This window comes from Pseudoliparis swirei, chromosome 16 (assembly GCF_029220125.1).
Source record: "Pseudoliparis swirei isolate HS2019 ecotype Mariana Trench chromosome 16, NWPU_hadal_v1, whole genome shotgun sequence".
In the NCBI taxonomy this organism is placed as follows: Eukaryota; Metazoa; Chordata; class Actinopteri; order Perciformes; family Liparidae; genus Pseudoliparis; species Pseudoliparis swirei.
This window is the reverse complement of record NC_079403.1, coordinates 12997121-13019918: the sequence shown is the minus strand read 5'-3', so window position 1 is coordinate 13019918 and position 22798 is coordinate 12997121. Positions and strand designations below refer to the sequence as shown.

The following is a 22798-nucleotide window of genomic DNA, read 5'->3' as shown; positions in this document are numbered from 1 at the left end:
ACCCAACGTCGCTTTACAGAGTCCATAGTCATACATGCACCAGTGATAACGGTGGTGGTAAGCTACATCAGTAGCCACAGCTGCCCTGGGGCAGACTGACAGAAGCGTGGCTGCCAATCAGCGCCTACGGCCCCTCGGACCACCACCAACATTCATTCATATGATTCGGCGCAGGGGCGGTTTTTCCTACAGGCGGTATAGGCGGCCGCCTAGGGCGCCATTCAGAGGGGGGCGCAAAAAAACTGCTGGGCAGTTTTTTAAATATCTATACTTCATTAAAAGAGCGATCAGAGCGCACGCGCTGCTCCGCTCCGTGGCGCGCGCATCGCTCAGCCGTGATGCGCGCACACAGGTGAGCACACTCTCACCTCTCACTCTCTCACAAGGCTTTATGTATAAACGACATTATGTGTGCCGGGACCCTATCAGAAACAACTGTTAAAAGAAAGGAAAGGCTTATTTTCATATTTAATTAGTTGCTGTGATTGCAGTATTACCACTCAGTAAACCCCCAAATAAATGATCATTATGTGTATTAAATCAGAATGATCTAAATGTTCGTTGTATTACTCTGTTATCAGGTCATTTTAATTCAATTTAATTGTTTTTTGTAACCCTCAAATTCTCAGTGGGCTTTACAATCTGTACATATCCGACATCCTGTGTCCCGGCACCCTCACATCGGGACAGGAAACATTGCAAAAGGAAAGGAAGCTGTTCTGAGGAACACTGGTTATAGAATAGGCTAAAAGGAACCGATAGCTCCAATCTGATATCATATGTTGCTTCTTTAATCTGTTTGATAGAGGCACTTTCTTAAACCCTTCTGAATGCCAGATTTAGGCCTATTTTTTATTTATTTTTTTAGCCTATGTTTACGTTTCATTAAACACATATTTTGAGTGGTTTAAACATCCACTCACAACTATACGTTAATCGTTTTATAATATAATCATATTTATATTTTATATTATTTAAATGATTATTTGTAATCAAATTTTGAAAAAGAAAAAGAATTATCCAAACGTAAGCTAATTCATGTATTTAATTGTAGTTTAGGAGCTTTGACGATTCCAAGATAGGCATAATCATAAAATGCCTGATCACACTTGATAGGCAGCGTTACGTGACAATGAAAATCAAACTGGAATTAAATTATGGAAGATACAATAATAAATAGTTGTCTCGTAAATAAATAAGACAACGTCCTTCATTATAATTTCCCATTAAATCCGCTGCATTTTAGTGAAGTAAATGCCATTACCGTGTGATAATAGCCAATACAAAACCAAGCGCAAAGATGCTTCAATCTTCATTTAATGTATTCAGAAACATGATTGGATCACGTGACACACCTCCGAGCTGTTCATCGCCGGCCTCCTTAACCGAGTTACACATCGCTGCCGATTCACAGACATATGTTGCACCTTCTGCCATTTCAAGTATTCCTTTATTTGGTTGCCGTCGATGTGGAAACACCAGACCGACTCAGGAGCTTCCGTCGCACAGAGACAATCGAACTTAAGTCTTTAGTAAGTGTAAAATGTTTTATTTAGTTGTTTTATACTGTGCAACAGTAACAATACAATAGGTTGTCATACAATCGAGCGATACAAATACGGAAAACACGCGGGAGACGTCAACACGTCTGCCATTGAGCATGACATGGAGCAGAACAGGAGCCCAAGTCATTCCCTCTGAACAAAAAGGGGAATAAGAGAGTAACACCATCGCTGATTAAATATGCATTTTGTTTATATTTACACGTGGATTCGCTCAAACTGCTTAAAACGCGTTGAAGTCGTGGTGGATAAGGAATCCGATTCCACTGCAGCTATACAAGAAACTGATTTTTTGTTCTCAGTAAAAGGCCATTTTAAAGTTGTTTTTTCCCTCCATGTTTTCCATGAAGCCAACAGCGCCAGACAAACATGCTCCCTTCCTCGGACCACGATTGACGTCTGAAACGCTTCCAAAACAACAACAATAACAACAACAACAACAACCCCCCTCAAAACGAGACTTCTTGGGGCAAATACACAGAATCCTCTTTTATAAAAGAAAAACGTGTTATCATGAGCATGCATGTTTAAAACACAGTTTAAAAATATCCCAACACACATGAAATAAATCATGATAAAACACGTTTAAATCTGAAAAATGTAGGAGAAAATATAAAAAGTATATCTTCAGTCACTTTTGTAAAATAAAGATGTAGCTTTAAAAAGGGGGATAAATGCTTGTCCATCTCTTTCCCACACATCAACATCTGCTTCCATTAGGCCTTAAAAAGCCATCAGACTTCCTTGTTCCTTTTATTTTCAAACGTCTCCGGCTCCACTACGTCATGAACTTACACGTGATGCCATAATATTTAGAATAACAGATGGAGAGAGAAAAAGAGATACCATTGTCTATACAATGGAACTACGTTGGCATGAAAATAGTAGGCCTGTTAGCGGAGTCTGGCGTCGGCCGTCCGGAGTCCCGCGTCATCCGGAGGAGGTCGACGAGCCGTTCAGTGAGACCTTCCGGGGCTTGTTGTTGTTGTTGTTGTTGTTGTTGTTGCCGCCGCCGCCGCCGCTGAACTGAGTTAAGGGCCGACTGGGGGGCGGAGGGGCGGCGGCGGCCGGTGTCCCGTTGACTTTAATGGGGCCGTGCGGGAGTTGGGGGTGCGGCGACTGCGCAGGCGTGCCGGGGCTCGGCAACGAGGAGGACGTGGACGGAGCCCCGGCGGGACTTCCGGCTTTGTCGCTAGCAGAATCGCTCTCGGGACCGGATCTGCTCGCGCTGTTCTGGCCTTCCTGCTGCGCGTGGCTCACCTTCATCTTCTTACAGTTGGGTCGGACTCGGTACTTCAGCGGCAACGGGCCGTTCTGTGAGGAAGGGTGGAATAAAGAGGTCATAAAATAAAAGAACTATCGAGTTTAAAACCAAATCAATCACCTGACAACGTTAAACACAGCCTTCTCCACACTTTAAAGAAGTTACGAACCAGCATTAACCAAATTAATTTGTCCAAACAACCCATTTCAAAATACAGTCCGTCACATTCGTTTCTTGCATCAATGGACAAAATATTTCCGAATGACTGGTGAATCCTTCGTCTTAACAATAATCAAATATATATATTCAGGTCAATATATTTTTTTCCATTTTAAAGGAAATAACCTCCTTGTGGCCTACAACTCACATTTTGTTTTAATTGTCCCTAAACTAACCCAACAGCCTCCTGTCTGACTGCATTTTACAATTAAAAGAGTAAAAGATAAACATATTTAAAGAATCTACCACATTATTGTCACAACCACCAACAAAAGGGGAGGAACCCCATATTCAACACATGGATTGTTTTTAGTGCAGGGCCTATAAAGCCTTTTGGATTTCATTTAAATCTCAACACGTGAAGCTCTATTAATTAGTTTGTAAATTAACTCATTTTAAGAACAACATTGGTTGTCTTGGTCATTAATTAACACTGCATATGATCCAGTTGATAAGCCATGATTAGAACATGTATTTGACAATAGAGGACTTATCATAACAATACATTACCGGACCAAATAAGAACATTTGATTTACGACTTTTCGACAACATAAACACAGATGAACCAACAGAAATAAAGTTTATTTTGACCAAATATATCTCTTACTCTTCTCCAAGTGTATATGTATGCTATGTCCATTAAAGTGTAGTAATCTTTCAGAGGTTCGTCTTCATACATGACTTCAACCTAGATGGAAGAAAGGAAGAAAAGAAAAAAAGAGTACATTTAATAAAACAGTTCCTAAACATCCATTTAAATAATATTTAGAAATAAGTATAATATCACAATTCCCTTGGATCAACACAATTATATTAACACAGTTTTAATGTCCAATTTATGTAGCCAAAAAACATGTATGTATCCATACAGACCTGGTAGGCATTTGGGATGTCCATTTTGCTGCGCAGAAACTTCCTCAGATGCATCACGGTCATGGCTGCTGGACACTGCAGGTACCTTTTGTTTGCCATCTGCACAATTATGAAAGTATATTTCAAATTTAAACACAAGATGCTGTGAACGAGTATATTGATTTAGAATGGATCTAAATCTTTAAAGACATTTAAAACATTTAACAAACAATAAAGCCCTTCAGAGGAAACCATGTGAAGTTAAAATGTGTCAGATTTCACAACAGAGATGGACACGAAATACTCAGTTGCTGCCGGAAGAAAATGGGCCTGCAGTCCCTTTAATATGTTGTTGTTGTTGTAAAGGATGTAAACAAGATAAAAACACTGGCAGATAATGTGGCCACATTTCTTACCATATTTTGATCTTCAGATTGCTTGTCCTCCATCGAACCTCCCAGTCTGCAAATAATTCAAATAGAAAATATGTATACTTTACAGCTGTGTTTTCAGACCTATATTGAATAACACATGCATGTATTATTCACAATAAATTAAAGGATAGTTAATGATCAAAAATGTACATATTGTTTCGCTATATTTGACATATACAATACTTGAGGCTTATTACTTATTAAAATTGGAAATAAAAAGTAACTCTTGAAATAATTTTATTAAGTCTTAAACAGTGAGGCACAACCCATTCAATGCACTTCAGTTGCAGTAATAAATAAAAAGTGATATCAAGTAATTATTTGACACAATGGCTCAATTCTTAACCTGGAGAAAATGTGTATTCATGACATAACTTTACTCATTTAGCAGTGTTCTGCCCTGGATATCTATTATTCTGGACAGAGAAAAATAAGCTTGGAGAACAAAAGGACCACGATGCTGGTTACCAGAGCTATTGATCGGTCCAGCACCACTATGATGCAGCATCTTATGCGAGACAATATGTCTGTCAGATCTAAACAACAGCTGATCAAATACATGATGGTATGTATTCTTGGATGTTTTCGAAAGCATATTACGTCATTATAATCATGGCTTTGCTCACCACTGTAACTAAATTAAATAATCAGTTAACTATACAACAACAACAAAAATAAAGCATAAATAATTACTGGGACACAACCAAACCTCAAAAGTCTACCTGCAGTGATCAAAGAACTCAATAGAGAGGCTGATGATCTCATCATCTGTGATAATCCTCTTGTCCTCATCTGCCACCTCTCCACGATCCTCATTTGATCCATTCGAGGCTGTCGAAAAAGAAAAAGAAAGATGAGTAAAGATGAGAAAATTGCATTTTTTATTTTAATTTTAAAAATAATAAATAGGAGTCAAAATATAACTTGGAACATTGGCTGTGGTAAATAAAAAGGGAATAAAATAATAAAGCTATACAGGACTGTCTCAGAAAATTAGAATATTGTGATAAAGTTCTTTATTTTCTGTAATGCAATTAAAAAAACAAAAATGTCATGCATTCTGGATTCATTACAAATCAACTGAAATATTGCAAGCCTTTTATTCTTTTAATATTGCTGATTATGGCTTACAGCTTAAGAAAACTCTAAAATCCTATCTCATAAAATTTGAATATTTCCTCAGACCAAGTTAAAAAAAAGATTTATAACAGCAAAACAAAATCAAACATTTGAAAATGTGTTTCCAGGTGTTTCGAGTTAATTAGACGATTCAAGTGATTTGTTAAATACCCTACTAGTATACTTTTTCATGATATTCTAATATTTAGAGATAGGATATTTGAGTTTTCTTAAGCTGTAAGCCATAATCAGCAATATTAAAAGAATAAAAGGCTTGCAATATTTCAGTTGATTTGTAATGAATCCAGAATGCATGACATTTTTGTTTTTTTAATTGCATTACAGAAAATAAAGAACTTTATCACAATATTCTAATTTTCTGAGACAGTCCTGTATACACACACAGGCTTTCTAACTCACCATCTACAGGGTGCTCCGCATAAAAATCTCTCCTCCGCTTCATTTCATCTGAGGACATTCAGGGAGAGAAGCAATTACAAGTCTGTTCAGGTTTAACATAGAAATAAGTCTAATTATTATTATGTAAGAATAGTGGTAGATACGGAAAAATTTCAACATTTGGAAAGACAACTTTATGGGTGATTTCCAAACAGGACAAAAAAACAAAAACACAAACAGCCTCTGCTATTACCTGCCCCACCTGTTTAATCACACACTACTTATAGGAGTGAGATATACAGGACTGTCTCAGAAAATTAGAATATTGTGATAAAGTTCTTTATTTTCTGTAATGCAATTAAAAAAACAAAAATGTCATGCATTCTGGATTCATTACAAATCAACTGAAATATTGCAAGCCTTTTATTCTTTTAATATTGCTGATTATGGCTTACAGCTTAAGAAAACTCTAAAATCCTATCTCATAAAATTTGAATATTTCCTCAGACCAAGTAAAAAAAAAGATTTATAACAGCAAAACAAAATCAAACATTTGAAAATGTGTTTCGAGTTAATTAGACGATTCAAGTGATTTGTTTAATACCCTACTATTAAAAGAATAAAAGGCTTGCAATATTTCAATTGATTTGTAATGAATCCAGAATGCATGACATTTTTGTTTTTTTAATTGCATTACAGAAAATAAAGAACTTTATCACAATATTTTAATTTTCTGAGACAGTCCTGTATATGAGGTGAGCCAGGAAAACAAAAGGGAGTTTTTGCCTGACTTGTTTCGAGAGGTTGGCTCATCAGCAAACAGAATTACACCAAACAAAAGCAGCGCACTCCAAAGTAACCATGAAAAGAAAACAGATCTCATTAAGACAACAGATCTCCGTAACCCCAGAACCAAATGTATAAACAGATTATGAACATATTGAAAAAAATTATATTTTCTTTTGTCGGGACGATGGATTCAAACAGTATACATTCCTATTTATTCCCTTCTCATTTGGAGGAAATACAGTCGCTGTAGAGCTCCCGTGCTTTGCTGGCTGACTGCATGAAACAAGTCAAAGTGAAGCTCTAAAGGGTGCAGACACAGAGACAGAAAGTAAACACATGTCAGAGACTAGCCATGCTCTTACTTTTGAAGAGGCCAGGGACCAGCTTGTACACAATGTCCTGTAGAGTTTTATCGGACCTAGAAAGACGAAGAGAACCTTCAGTCAAGTCATTAATATACAGAAATCCTCAACACTCACAAATGGTTGAATTGTGCCTATATTCATCTCAGGATGAAGACACAGCATGTCGCAGCAAAGTATAGGTTCCTTGTTTGTAAATGTTTTGCTTAACGTTTTACATTTATACATTCAGCCTGCATGACACACAGATATCTAAGAGACGCTTATGAAGGCTGCAAACAATCTCACTCTGTAATGTTCTGTGCGTCTTTAAAACCATAATCACTGTTCAGCCGCTCAGCGGGGAAACAAACAGGAACAACACAAAGGGAAACAAAGCATGTTGAAACTATTGTTGTAGCTGCCAAACATTACAATATACAATAAAAAAAGTCTTCACTCATTGAAATAATATTAGAAGAACACAAAGGTGCATACATTAAACCCATGATGGGGCACAAAACACTCACTAAACTTGTATATTAAAAGAGAAAGATTCCTTGGAGAACAATAAAGAAAAAATGTATTCAAAAACAATAAAAGAAAACCGAGAAATACATTGTTACTCACCTAATGTTGAGCAGAGGCTTGGTTTTATGCACTTGTACATCACATATGGGACAGTATTTGCTGGCTTCCAGGTAGCGCACAATGCACATCTTGCAAACTGCAAACCATAGAAAAAGAAGAAGAAAAACACATAAACGTCATGTCACATGAAAGGGCATCCTGAATCCACCCTGAGCTGGGTGATGGTGGGCTTAATCTCACCAGCATGTTAACAGACACAAGAACAGCCATTGCTATGATGTAGGTTTGCTCACATGAGTGAAGACATTCGATGATGGTGGTGGCATCTATGAAGTATCCTCCACACAGGACGCACATGAGGTGGGGATTGAGCTCCGTGATCTTTATCCTGGTTGTCCGATGCATGTTGAGAGAGGAGAACAACAATCCTGCGTGGGAGGGGGAAAAGAGCATGTCAGAACAACGCATGAGCGGGAGGAGACATGAGAGGGCTTCATCATTTACAACGCGACGCGGCCATTTGGAAAAAAGGTTGCCATTTGTTTGACTTGTGTTAAGGAAACATAATATTTTATGCTAATCAAATAATAACCAGAAGGGGGGAGGGGGCTCAGTGGCAGATTGATAGGCGGCAGCGCCACGGAAGTCACCTGACCGAGACACAGCGATAAATCAATCACGTTGAGGTCGATGCAGCTCTGTGCTCCTCTCCTCCTCTCCTCCTCTCCTCTCTTCCTCTCTTCCTCTCTTCCTCTCCTCCTCTCCTCCTCTCCTCCTCCTCTCCACCACTTAATCTGAAACCAACACGGCGACATCACGAGAACCCGAGCGGCACAGGTCGAACCACATGCGGGCTTCACGCAGACGGCTTCTCGGCTCCAACAAAAGAACCTTCTGGGTTCCAGGGGTCAGGGTTCGGGACAAGTTCTGCCCGACCGGGCGAGATGGATACGATGAAGTGAGACGCGTGTGCGGCACGCGATTGAGCATAAAACTGCAGTTTTATACGTGAGAGAAATCTATAGTCTAACGATGGAACAAATCGGACCAGTGAAGTGTTAAATGTATAGGCTACCTTCAAAATAATAAATATAATCTGTTTCTCCATCGAACTATCCACGCCACTTGCACGTGCACCTAAAAAAATCGCGAAAACAATATTAGGTTCGGGGATCTGGCGCTTCGGGGTGTTGATGTTGGGGGGGGGGGGGGGGGGCGACACGGCGTCAAGTGTATCACACGGGGTGGGGTGGGGGGGGGGGACATGGGCGTTTCTATGACAACTCTTTTCGCTTTTCTTTAGCCCCACATGGCTGGTCACGATCGAGCTAGCAGAACGAGGCAGGATCTAGAACCACAGCAGCCGCACTGCGAGCGGGAGTGCGGAGGGACCGCGGGCTGCCCGTCCCTCCGCGCGCACACAGCGGCTGGACTGCCAGGCTGCCGACAGCACGGCTGCCATTTTGTGGAGAGACGAAGAAAAAAAGGGGAAAAAAGCCCGTATCGGCACAATGGGCTGCGGGGTTTCCTTCGAACCGGGGAGCCAATAAAAAGCAAACATCCGACGCGTTTACGCCAAATCGCCAAATGGTTGTGGACCGCGGAGAGCCGGCGGCGCGCGTCCGACTCGGAGAATAATCTCCGCTCGCTTTACGCTGCGTACAGTCGGTGGTGTGTGCGCGAGAACCCGCGCAGCGCAGCGCCAACACCGCAGCGGCTGCTGAAGTTGAAGCGCACACAGATCATACTTATTTATCCCCTCGCAAGGTCCATTTCTTAAAACGTCCGCGCTGCTGGTACTTTGGGCCGATGTTCAACTTTACGAATCCGCGGTTATGAAAAAACAACAGCAACTCAAAAGCTGAATTAAGTCCCACAATACCAAAGTATCCCCGTTGTTCCATTTGGAGTACTCTACCAATAGGAACATGTATAGGCTTTAAATATGGGAGTATTAATAAAAGCTAGAATTGCTTCAAGTGCCCCATTTGGTGTCTTTGAATGAAATAAAACAGTCATAACACGTCTAACTGGGAGCCATGGGCTGGACAGTGACGACAGCTTTTATCCCACTGTGACTTTATGGAGCCACAGCCGGCACCATGCCAGAACCCGGGCCGCTCTGTGCTCCGACCTCATGGCCGTCAGAGCCGGCCACTGCGGGTGCACGTTTTGGACCTCAACTCCGACTCCACGCATCACGGATGATGGATAACGTCTCCCTCTGCAGGGAGCCCGCTTGCGTCATTAACCAATCGGCCTGTATTTGGACAACGGGTCTCCTCTTCTGTGCTGTGGGAGCTGCGTGCTCACTTGATAAAAGACTCGGAGTCCATCACTCCACATATGCAAACGTACAGAAGTTCATGAGGGAACGAACGCCTCCGAGTCTCTTCAGCACCAACCAGTAAACACCATGTCAGCCTGCCCAAGAGCCCCATAAAGAAACGCGGACTGGAGCAGGCTTTACGTGACATGGACTATTTGTTCTTTTCATATGCTGTTTAATTATAGAGTCGCTATTGCACGCGCATCACCCATTATTCAGAACCGAATCGTTAAGTGTCTGAATAAGGCAAAACACAAATGAGGAGATCGGCTTCTTGCAATGACCCAACCATCATCTATTCCCAAATGAGAGCAGTTATTTTTGTAAAAGGTTCCCCTCACACGTAAATCCATAGCAGCTGGAAATAATCCAATTAAAATCGGCACATTAACCGCAGTCAGTCCATTCAGAAAATCTCGAAAAAAATATTCCCAATTGGCTGAAACTTATTTAAGTCAATACAAACACGATTAAGCTTGGTTGGGTGTGTTAACGTGCTCACTGTAAAGTGAACCATCCAGCCGACCATGCGCTGTAACATCTCATCACAAACCTGCAACCCTGAAGAGGGGGAACAACATTTAACTCGTTAAGCACACACAGGGTGCCCAACAGCATTCAGGAGTAAAATGAGAATTCGTATCCCCTCCAAGAGGGAACCCCTTGGCTCATGTCTGCCTGTAGCACTAGATTCAATCACACAAGGGCGCCAGCTTTCAGCCATAGGAAGGTGAAAATATGGAAATTCATAATGATCTTAAACGTCAACAAACTATGCATGGCCATAACCGCCAAAGTCAAAATGATACGTTGGCTGCTTGAGACACAACCAGCCTTTTGTATCCTGTATTCTTTTCTTTTTTTCCTTTCACAAAAACCCAACCATCATTCTTAATTATGATAACCAAACATACTCAGAGACATAAAGGAGGCACAGGACATGTTTAACGGCGCTGACCAAGCAGCCGTCATCAAACATTCATGTACATAAACGAGTTGCCTCCTCGTCACGTTTATGGGAGCAGCCCAAGTTAAGTTAATAAATCCAGCATCGAGTCATGTACAGCCGAAAGCAACACAGCACCGTGTCCACAACACCCTAAACATCCAGACTCTATAACATGAAGACGCTGGATGGAAATATGAGCGCAGACGGACCGTTTGGAGCACTTGCTGCTGGGAACATCTCAGCCAACCCAGCCTGGCTCGCCTAAACTCTGCCACTTTACATAAATCCAAACGTCGCAACGCGAACCCCGGCCGAGATCAACTTATACGGACACATCACTCAGCAGTCTGCAATGCAACAGCGGGTGTGTGTGGATCTTAATTCGCGTTGGTGCCCGAGCGCGGAGCTTGTTTTGCCCCCCCAAAAAAAGTAGAGCTCAGGCACACACACACAGAGCTCCACGTCGGTGATCGCTGCAGCCACCGTTCGAAGCTTCACATCCACCGCTGGATCGGTACGTGTAAACCTCACGAACGCGCCGACCCGAACCTCCCCTTCCGGCCCCGTTAGTTAGAGACGATATCGAATAAGACATACCTGGAGGCTGAGCTGGGAATCGGTGGGTCTTGAGGCGAATAGACAATGAAAGTTGGGAGGCGATCAGCAGAAAATGAATAGGAGCCGAGCCGCCATCTTGAAGCAGGCTGCAGACGCTGTCAGTGGCGGAGAGCGCACGGCGGACCGGAGCGCATTTCAGATGTGCGAATAAAACGGCTCTTCTCCTCGCCGCGCGCGCGCTGTGAACGTATCCGATACTCGGCTTCGAGAGAGCCCCGGGCTCCGGGTTCGGCTCGGGAAGGCTCGCACTTCGGCGCCGACAACTTTGCCTCCAAAATATCCGCTTCAGCCCCCAGTAAAATGCAGCAGTGTGTGTGTGCTCTGGTGAAACTAACACCGTCCCTAAAATGGCTTGTAGTTCGACCGCCCCGCTTTGGTCACGTGGTCTCGTTGCTTAAGGGCGCCTTGGAATTACTGTCGGTGTACGCCGTTTCTCCCGTACTACGCATGACATATAGACGATCATAACGCACAAAACCAGCGTATGCACATTTTAAACAGCCGTTGGACTGCACAGTGTCATAAACAACTCGGCAGTCTGTGCTTCACTGGAGCTGAAAGGACAACAGGCAGCTGCTTGGAGGCGCACAATTACTGTCGGTGTATGCTCTTTCTAATGGAGGCGGTGACGCACGATTTAAAATAACCCATAATGCACACGCATACAGTTTGATGCACTTTTGCAGCAAAAATGCACAATACGTTCACTTAATATGTATCCCACTGGCGCTCTAATGGCACTGTTGGAGGCGTCTATAAGTAGGCTAATGATGGCGTCCCCTGGTCTCTCTGATGTTAAAAATACATGCTGCACACGCGCTCACACACACATGTACGTATACGCAGGCTTACGTGTCGTTTTCACCTTCGAAGTGTCTCAATCCGCTCTCCAGAACTCTGTCTGGAGCGCCACCTCATTCACCGTGGCTCATCGTTGCTTGAAAAGACCACAGGCACTCGGTTAGAACACGTCCGTGTGACAAATGGCTCTGGTGTCAAACACACAAAAAAGAAAGAAAGAAGAATGCGTCGCAACTTCCACTTGATGAATTTGAGCCGTTCTCCTTCAGCCAGCGCCAGAACATGAAGGCATCTCGGATGTTTATGGAATCCGAGCCGCGGTGCTTCAGCTGAGGAGCTTTGAACTTTCAGCTGGGAGGTGGATGCTCAAATATTCAAGAAGTCTAAAAAGGGGAGGACGATTCTTGCGGAGCATTAACGATAATAAAATAAAAAAGTAAGGTTCTGTTCGTGTTCTTTTTTTCTCCCATCGGTCCGACGACTCCAGAAAGCCGCTGAGCTTATTGTGGCAACGCATGCTGCAGGAAACGAAATACTGCCGTCGTGAAACTAAAATACACAAATCCTATTCAGAGTTGACTGTCACTTACGTTAATGGCTCCAGATTCAAACTAATTGTTTCACACATCTGACACCAAACCCGCAATATAGCAATGACACCACATAACATAAATAAAAACATGTTCCCACCAAATGGCAATTTATAAAGAAACATGAAGTTGGGAAATTATTCAAGGCACAACGTGTATTGTATTATTTTCTTCTGTTTTAATTTAATCACACACGTAGGAATGATAATTGTCTCTCACGTATACATGCAGGTCATGTCAATCGCAGGTACAAAATAAACTATAAAGAAAGAGATAACGAGATGGGAACTGCTGAACTTCAGTGCTCTGTGGTGCCGAAAGGTTGAGGAAACTGGACCCCGGCATCACATCTGACTGGCTTTCTCCACACTCTTGGCAGCGTCTTTGAGCTTTCCCACCAAATCCTGAAAGTAAGCAACCATTGATCATTTCCAATAGGAACATGTCCGGTAAGATATACCCTAAAATACCAGTTATGCAACATGATATGAACGCATTTAATTAGACTCTTTATGAATGAGAATAAAGAAAGGGTTCATGCTGCCTGCCGTGACACTGATGGACATTCGACTGTAGGTCCAAATTGATTTAATCAAATATCGGACATCAGGAATGCAGCACAGCCATATGATCAGGGCAGCCCTTACGTCACATAAACAGAAGCATCAAATAGCAAAGGTCATGCTGGATGTTAAAAGGATTTTGGATAATGCACGCAGCATTTTTTCTTCTTCTAGAACATCAATGCAATCTGGTTCTGGGTCATTTATTTTATAATTAATGTTTGGTTGAAGTTAAAGACCTTTCATTTAGCCTATTATGTCAAATGAACAGCTATAATCAGACACTAAAACATTTATTTTCTTTGGAAACTGCTCACGTCTAAGGAAGGAAACTGCACTGGAGCGAGCAGCTAAGTCTACTTCTTTCTTTTCTTTTATTCTTAAGGAGGCGGTTGGTGCGTAAACACCTGTGATCATGCAACCCTGTATCACAAAAATTACGTTCCCCCAGACCTAAAATGCAATTTGCAGTTACTTTTGACTGAAACGTATTTCTCTCCAGATTACGTTTGTATTTGACGTATTATAATTACAAATACGTCTCTGATCAACGTATCTTTGCTGTTTGTTGTCTCTTTTCTACAATGCTGTTATGAATTGTAAAAAGCGTCCTCTAGTCTTATTTATTATTATGTTATATGTTGTTTCGCCTGCGTATTATGACAGCAAAAAGCGTTGTAACGGATCATATGAATTGGCGTGGAGACTTACTGCTGGTGACTCTCCTTTATTTTCTTTCTTTAGGTGACAATACATTAATAAAACTCGTAAACTATCACCACCGTAACAGAGTTAGTCCCATACGGGTCCAATCAACTATTAAACTTTTTATAAAATGCGCATCTGTCCGTAATCTATACCAAAAAGTTCGCATTTTAACCTAAAAAAACAGTGCGCTTCCTTTTAACCTTTCAAAATAAAAGTCCGATTTGTCTGTTAAGCGGAAGTAGTATAAAACGTCTATATTTATTCAAACAATACAATATAAAAGGCATACATCAAAATCAATCAGGAAAATGCTAAACAGTCAAACAACTCAAAACAATAAACCCTTCATGGGGTTATTTACAGGCGTGTTTACTTCTCATCAAACAAAAAGAGCAGGTATCCGGAAAAATCTGGGAAATAATTTGGGAATTGTTAATAAAATATGATTTATATTGTATTGTTTGAATAAATATAGACGTTGTATACTACTTCCGCTTAACAGACAAATCGGACTTTTATTTTGAAAGGTTAAAAGGAAGCGCACTGTTTTTTTAGGTTAAAATGCGAACTTTATGGTATAGATTGCGGACAGATGCGCATTTTATAAAAAGTGTAATAGTTGATTGGACCCGTATGGGACTAACTCTGTTAAGGTGGTGATAGTTTACGAGTTTTATTAATGTATTGTCATGAGAAAGAAAATAAAGGAGAGTCACCAGCAGTAAGTCTCCACGCCAATTCATATGATCCGTTACAACGCTTATTGCTGTCATAATACGCAGGCGAAACAACATATACAATAATAATAAATAAGACTATAGGACGCTTTTTACAATTCATAACAGCATTGTAGAAAAGAGAGACAACAAACTGCAAAGATACGTTGATCAGAGACGCATTTCAGTCAAACGTAATTTGGAGAGAAATGCGTTTCAGTCAAAAGTAACTGCAAATTGCATTTTAGGTCTGGGGGAACGTAATTTTTGTGATACAGGGTTGGATCATGGCAACCTGCCTCACATTGGAGCATAATAATCAGACGAAGAACACAGAGATAAAAGAGACCAATAATTCCAATACCTGTAGCTGCTCCACTGTGCAGGTGAAGTTGATATCCTCCGATGATCCTTTATTCTAATAAAAGGGAATAAACGGGATCGCTATTTTACGCACAAAAGTACCCATGCAGGAACATCCAGGATAGTGGAGGTATAACAATGGCATTCTTACCTCTGTGTTCAACGCAATCAAGTAGAAAGGCTCGTTGACCTTATCGATCTGATCATTCTGTCGGGGAAACAACATTTTGGTTTGGCGCAAGAAAAGGTGAAACAAAGAGACAACACGTGCTCCAAAACGTGTTAAGTGTACCTTCACGTGGTATTGGAGACGCCATGACGCGTCGTTGATCTGAGGCGGACACCTTCCTATGCTATATGGAGGGGGACAAAAAAGACGGTTGCTCTGTATACACTCGATTAAGGACCAACGTTATGGAGAAAACGCAGAAATGTGTTCTGAAAATGGAGTTCAGACATGTGACTTTTTTTTTGCCGGATCCCTCGAAGCCTTGCAGTATTTCATAAAAAAGACCATTTGAGGTTATTTAAAAGTTTAACGAGTCAAACTTCTTTGTGAAATTAAAAAACATTCCGCGTTTTTTGTGTGAAACTATTTAAAATCCGTTTGCAGACACTGGTTCTTTCACAAAGAGCTTTTGTTTATAGTGCGTCATTAAGCATTTACACTGCCATTAATCACACTCCAAGTCCTCCTCGACACTCCGCTCCACTGAAGCAACAACGGCGTTTGCGCTTTAACCATTTTCGGCGAATCCAATTCTTTAAAGTTACGTCAAACTATTTAAATTGATCCGTGTTTTTTTCAAAAAACACTGATGCATGTTAATAATCCTCATAAGTGATGTGGAGTCGACTAAATTTTTTTTTATAGGACACACGTTGACGTTCCGATTGTCCAATAAACAAACCCGTCCAGTTATAATTCAGTGTTTAAATTGCAGCTTAATTATTTTCTCATGTTGCAGTTCCATCTTGGAGGTCAGTTTGGATGACCTCCACACATCTCTTCCGCAGCTTTAAACATGTCACTCACCTTGCTAACAGACGCTCGAGTTCCTTTCTATGTTTCTGTAACACAAAGCATGGATTAACGAGTTAATAAAGCCACAGTCACAAGACATGAACACAATAAGATTTCATAAATATTATATTGTTAGAGCTGTCACCTGATGTGTGCTATAGAACACTTCTATTCGCTCTGCACTGAATGAGAGTTCTTCGAGGCAGGAGCTGCAAGAACAACACTTTAATCAGACTCCACAAAACTACATTGACTTAACACTTAACAGTATTAATGCTTCTTGTTTTTCGACACATTTACATTTTAAATGTTAACACATGTAAGAGTGACAGAAAGATGACAGGGGAACTAATGTAGAGGAATGAATGTTGATGTGTCCATTGAAGTTAAGTTAACAAACGATTGTTTATCACTTAAAATGATGTTTCAGAATGCAGAGAAATACAAGACAACCTTTTTTTAAAGAAGTGAAAAAGAAAACTAAAAGAACAAAGAAACTATTCCAGAAGTCTGAATGAGTATTTAGCTCTATATTAGTTTGTTCTGCACACGAGAAGAACTTTAGTGATGATCTTTTTTCTGATCCATCTCCCCTCTGCTAATTTGACTGAAGAGCAAAACGTATATATATATATATATATATTAGTGCTGTGAAAAATAACGCGTTAACTCAGTTAATCCAATTACAGGTTTAACTAGTTTTTTTTTTTTTACGCATTTAACGCATGCGCAGAATGAGCTTCCAATCCGTCTGTTGTTGGTCGTCGGGACGAAAAAAAGTCACTTGCAAAATGAGCTTCCAATACACCACTTCAATCTGAACTCTGTCCGCTCTCATGCAGACGGTCTGTTCATCGGTAATGATCCTTCCGCAGGTTCACCTACGGAAACCTTGTTACGACTTTTACTTCCTGTAGATCAGGGTCTCAACACGTCGATCGCGACCTGCCAGTCGATCGCGGCGTAGTGTCGGTAGATCGCATGACATTAAAGAGATTGGCCCGCCCCCTGACATGTTCTCTATAGCACGTCTTTGTTCTTTTATTAAACTAAACGTCTGTTGTTGATCGTATCTCCACAGCAGCATGTCATTTCTGTCTCTACGCGTTGCGTTAACACTTATCGATCTCCGTCTCGCTCGCCACAGAGCTCCGTGCGCGCGCATCGGGACCGAGCAAAAAAAGTCACTTGTCAATCTGTCCACCTTTAGATTGTATCATGGTGGAGTTAATGGTTGACAAACAAGAGAAAAATGCTCTGTTTAACCCTCCTGTTACCTTTACATTTACGAACATATTTTACCCTCGGGGTCAATTTGACCCCAGCAATTAAAACCTCCAGAAAATTATTAGAATTAATATTGCTTCCCAAGTTTAAGTGTGAGGTACTTTATGTTTGTTTGTTGACTACCTAAATAGCCCTTTAAATAAATAAAAAGTTGATATTTCTGATATGTTTGACACAGTGAAAAACAGCCTGGGGTCAAATTGACCCCAAAGAACACCGACATTAAACATTGAATGGGGTCAAATTGACCCGAAAGGTAACAGGAGGGTTAAACATTCTGTTTAGGATGAAGATGTATTAATGTTCCATATGGAAGAAAACTGCTAAATAACTGCTGAGTTGCAGCACCATTGTATAGAAGAATGTATAAATGTATATATCCGTCTTTTGTCATAAATCTCTATGTTCTCACAAAATATACCGAGAATATCGGTAATATGTGATTAATCATGATTAATCCACAAAAACCTGTGATTAATCCAATTAAAAATGTTAATCGTTTCACAGCCCTAATATACAAAAATTAGAATATTGTGATAAAATTCTTTATTTATTTCTGTTTCAAAAAAAAAAAAAAAATGTCATGCATTCTGGATTCACATCATCAACTGAAAATATGCAAGCCTTTTATTCTTTTAATATTGCTTATGATTTACAGCTACAAAGAAAAAAAATCCTATCTATCTCAAATTTTTTTAATTCCTCAGACCAAGTAAAAAGGTGTTTGAAGTTAATTAGACAATTCAAGTGATTTGTTTAATACCCTACTAGTATACTTTTTCATGATATTCTAATATTTAGAGATAGGATATTTGAGTTTTTTAAGTAGTAAGCCATAATAATCAAAAATAAATAAAAAAAAGGCAAATTTCAGTTGATTTTTAATGAACGAAGAAAGAATGACATTTTTTTTTTTTTTTAATTGCATTACAGAAAATAAAGAACTTCATCACAATATTCTAATTTTCTGAGACAGTCCTGTATATATAAGTGAATTGATCACAATGGTGCCTATTATTTTATGCAACTTGCAGCTCATTTGAAAAGTTTCTTAACAATGCTAATTCCCCCAAACTAACAATAACCTTGCCTATTTTTTATGAACTTGTGGTTCACCACCACAGAACACATCAACAGTATGGCTAATTAACTGGCTTTGCTGTATTTTAAATGTACACGGTGTGTCTTTTGTAGGAGTGTTATAGTTTAAACACTATGCCAGATATTTCCTGTCACACTGTGGGACATCGGCACCATTTTAAGAGCCATACTGACTACGAGAATATGTTGATCCCAAAACGATGTCACATAAAACCTTCTGTCTGACGTCGCCTACCTTATCGTGGGCTCGTCTGCGTTTTGTTTGACCGCCTCCAGGATGAAGGTGGTCGCCGCAGTGTGACTCTGTTTGAGCCGGATCTGGTCGACCTGCTTCAGCTCGGGCTGGTCTGTATGAACACAAACAGACGGCATGAGGATGCCACACTGCAGCCTTGACGAGCAGCCTTTATTCTCAATGGGCACAACATACGCGTTTAATTGGTATAATTGATGGAGGCTAGATTTGCGATCCGTACTTGTGCTCTCTAGATTGACGTGTAGAATGGAAATCAATGATGATTTGCATGTGAATGGCCACTCAGCTGCATCAGCCAGGGGTCCTTTGTTTGTTTGTGTATGGTGAACATTTCACTTTCTATGTCATTCTGCCAAGTCGGAATGCTGCAGAAGTTGGACAACATATGGTGTGTGTGACCGAAGCAGCCATGACAGGGTTAGTTAAGGAGCTACCAAGTCTGCTGTCATTTTGAACTAGTTATATTTAGCCTAGCGCCAGATGCAAATGAGCTGGTTTCAAAGATCTGATCGGTTGAAGCGAACAATCGGACGTGTCTCCATGGGTCGGTTGTGACTTGTGGAGACTGGAAGAGTCGGACATAGCCTTTCTAATATTCGGGGTAGACTTGATGTCATATGTTTGAATGACAAACGGCATCCCGAGTGGCCGCACATGTTAACGGGAAACGCTGCAGAATGTAAAGCAGGCAGCAGGAAGAGCTCAGCCCGCCCCAGCCCGCTTCAGCCCGGCTGATGGGCGGCGTGCTGCCGAACCTCTCCGCCTCCTTAGAGATCCGATCCTAAACGCGGGGGAACCGATTCACGGCAACTCGCAGCGCGCCGGGGCGCAGAGAAAATCCCGCAAACATCGAGGCGGCTCCATCGCTGCACCCACACAGGCGGAGGAACCGGAAGCGGCGGCGGAGACAAAAGCGTCGCGAGTCAGCTCACCGAGGACTCCCGGGTCGGCGTGAGAGGAGAGCAGGCTCCGGAACGACACGTCCACCAGCGCCTGGTAGCTGCTCTGGTCGAAGGCGGACGGATCGGCGAGAGATTGCAGCCCTCTCTGCACAGACTCAGACAACTCCATTTTGCAAACGGGTGACCCGCTCCACCACACCACGTGACGGATCAGCTGATGTAGCTTGTGGAGCTGCAGAGGGCTGAGTGGAGGAGCCGAGGAGAGACCACAATAAGAGCTGCGGCTGGCAATGTGGAGAAATCCCTGGGGGTCGACAAGTATATGTTTTTTTTAGGGTTGTGCGGTGGTTTTCATATTGCGTTGTCTCTCCTGGGCACCGGATTTTGAGTGCCATTAAATAATCTAATAGCCACTGTCTCTGCAGTTGTTTGCATATTTCGGTAAACTGAAACGCAGCTATCCTTTTATAGAAGAGGTCCCACTGAAAACCTGCGATCTGATACACCTGTAATCCACATTTATTTTAATATATGTCTAATGGCTACAGTTATCCACCGACAGTTTCTGCCTGTATTTTTCAGGCATTTGAAGGTTGGATTGTGGAGGATGCACAACATGATCCTGTTTGTACAACTATACAGCTGACTTGTGTGATAGGCACCACACATCCAAAGCATAATGCATTGTTGCTGCACTCATCACGGTGCCTAACCCTTACCTGAAACACCGTGTTGTCGATATGATTCTCTGTTGTAATCCCCTGCATGTGCAGGTCTTCTTGTATTGCAGTCTAGACCACGACAACGAACTCCACAGGGTCCTGACAAAATACATGACTGTCTTATTAACTGGTGCATGCATGCTTGCCTCTTCACTGGGCTGCAAAATTTCCCAAAACAATCAGAAAAACATAAATCCTATGGGTCACGTTATCACGAATACATGAGGACATTGTTCCTCCATTGGCAAACAAACAGTGCACTTTTGAAAGAGAAAGTTTGCATGAGTTGCTTCTTTTTTCCCTTTCTTTTTAAAAAGAATTGAGGTTATATTGCTCGATGGACTGGCGGCCTGTCCAGGGTGTCCCCTGCCTTCGCCCTATGTCAGCTGGGATCGGCTCCAGCGCCCCCGCGACCCTAATGAGGATAAGCGGTATTGATAATGGATGGATGGATGGAGGTTATATTGCATGTTGACGTTATAACTCTTGAGTGCAGATCCTCTTGCTGCTTCCGGCAGCAGTTAACGTGTTAAACTGTTGGAGGAAAAACTATTTATGGTTTTAAATGTTGCCAGTCGGAGCTGCACGCACCGCTTTTATAAACTGCGATGCCAATTTGAGGCTGCATCATTTCCCCTCTGCGAGATCGTCGTCGGCATATCGCTCACCTCGAGACGAGACGGATTGCAGTCTGTCGCGCGGCCACACGCAGCGGCTATCGGACTGACCTCTGACTCCGCGCTTTGTCCAAAGTCCATTTGAGATCCACGGTCGCGTTGTGAAATAGATTAGCCGAGACTGTCTCCCTGACGCTGTGGTGTTTCCTCCAAGACATGACTCTTCTCGTGATGTGCATCCCCCTGTCACCGCGTCTCCTCCTCTGTTTATTAACAGTCATGTTGCATGATCAGATATTTTCTTTGCAAACCTGCGTCACATGACTTATATCAAAAATGTTTGCAACAGACATGTCTCCTACACACACGTACTGTATGAACTGTAAAGACCGGATGCAGCTGTGTAATTCATAATTCTAAGATTTAAATGCGGCTTCTCAATAATTCCTTCAAAATAAAAGTGGAGCTCTTAACATCGAAAAGAGGATGTATATTAACACAATACAGTCACCGATACTTAATCTTCAGCCACATTTGTTTACATCCAACTGCACAGCTGACCACAAGTTGTTTACTTTTCATTCATATTGTGTTCCTGTGAATATATAGGCCAAAATAATAATTACATAATGAAAACCATGCAGGTTTCTGCATCATCTTGGTTGGTGAAGCCACATTATTTTGTTGTAAAATCTGTAAGCATGTACAGCTGTAGGTTGTAAAATCATTATAAAAAACTCTGAATTGATGAATCGTACAACCTCTGTTAACCTGTGACGTCTTGAAGTCAATGGAAACTATCAAAACTGTCGGAGGTGTCGAGGCAAACTTAAAAGTAAGAGATAATAATAATAATAAATGAATAATAGATACACTTTAACCTGTACACTTTAAGAAGCCAACAGTGATTAAGTTGTAAGGAAATACATTTGATTCAAATGAGTCAGATAAAGTGGTCAAATACACCATGCCGACGGATGTTTGAAGAAAGTGTGTTGAAAAAAGAAAAAGGCTCGCGGATATGCGTCCCTATTTAAATGTATTCCATGTTATTTATCCTGCTTTTTTGTTTTGTTATTAATCATTGGTTGACTAAAGGTACATTTTCACATTGAGTCTAAATTATCATTTATATCTGTCTGTAGATCCTAGCAATGTGTTATTGCTAACATCCCCTTTAAGGAGACTGTAACATGACCTTGTAGAATGTGTACATTGTTGACGACAATAGTGAACAGGTGTCCAGAACCAGTTTGTAGGACAGAGATGTATGACCATCCCAGTGGTCTTGTTTCACCCCTCTGGATTAGACGGTTTGCTTTGCAACGAGGGTGATAATCCAGGAAGACACTGACAGAGTGTCACATATTATGCTTCTTATACTCGCCATGTTTTAATTTCCTCAAATAATACTAACATACATAGTATCTAAGGTAAAATGTAGATCTCTGAATGTGAGTGGGGGAACATTTGTGAAATAAACTAAGGTCACAAGGCCTGGTCTGGCAAGATGGTGTGTGTTCCTGTCTTCTTTCAAAGCACCGTGACAGTAAAATCAACGGTTATTTAGCAAATCATCAGTCATTTCAGAGTGTGGAAGGATTCCTGTAACACGAAGATGAAGGCTCACGAATACCTGCAGAGCATGTTTTCATTATGGGCTGTAGTTGACCATGCACTG

The 22798-nt window shown here is 41.3% G+C and overlaps 1 protein-coding gene across 1 annotated transcript; it reads right to left on the bottom strand.

Annotated features, from left to right (window-relative positions):
• Positions 1-1300: 1300 nt before the first annotated feature.
• Positions 1301-20082, bottom strand: bmi1a (bmi1 polycomb ring finger oncogene 1a). Its single transcript, XM_056434704.1, has 18 exons — positions 19809-20082; positions 18856-18967; positions 16378-16441; positions 16245-16279; positions 15501-15561; positions 15360-15416; positions 15210-15263; positions 13207-13262; positions 11447-11838; positions 7865-7999; positions 7611-7707; positions 7002-7057; positions 5872-5919; positions 5055-5163; positions 4315-4360; positions 3920-4018; positions 3654-3734; positions 1301-2876 (listed from the first exon to the last, which is right to left on the bottom strand). The coding sequence occupies exons 1-18, from the start codon at positions 19945-19947 to the stop codon at positions 2493-2495; spliced, it is 2025 nt and encodes a 674-aa protein (XP_056290679.1). The 5' UTR covers positions 19948-20082; the 3' UTR covers positions 1301-2492.
• Between the last annotated feature and the right edge of the window lie 2716 nt (positions 20083-22798).

Coding starts and splice junctions, on each gene's coding strand:
- bmi1a (XM_056434704.1), bottom strand. CDS start 19,947: ATGGAGTTGTCTGAGTCTGTGCAGAGAGGGCTGCAATCTCTCGCCGAT. Junction 18,968..19,808: donor CGCCGACCCGGGAGTCCTCG/GTGAGCTGACTC, acceptor GTGTTCATACAG/ACCAGCCCGAGCTGAAGCAG. Junction 15,417..15,500: donor GTCTCCAATACCACGTGAAG/GTACACTTAACA, acceptor TTTCCCCGACAG/AATGATCAGATCGATAAGGT.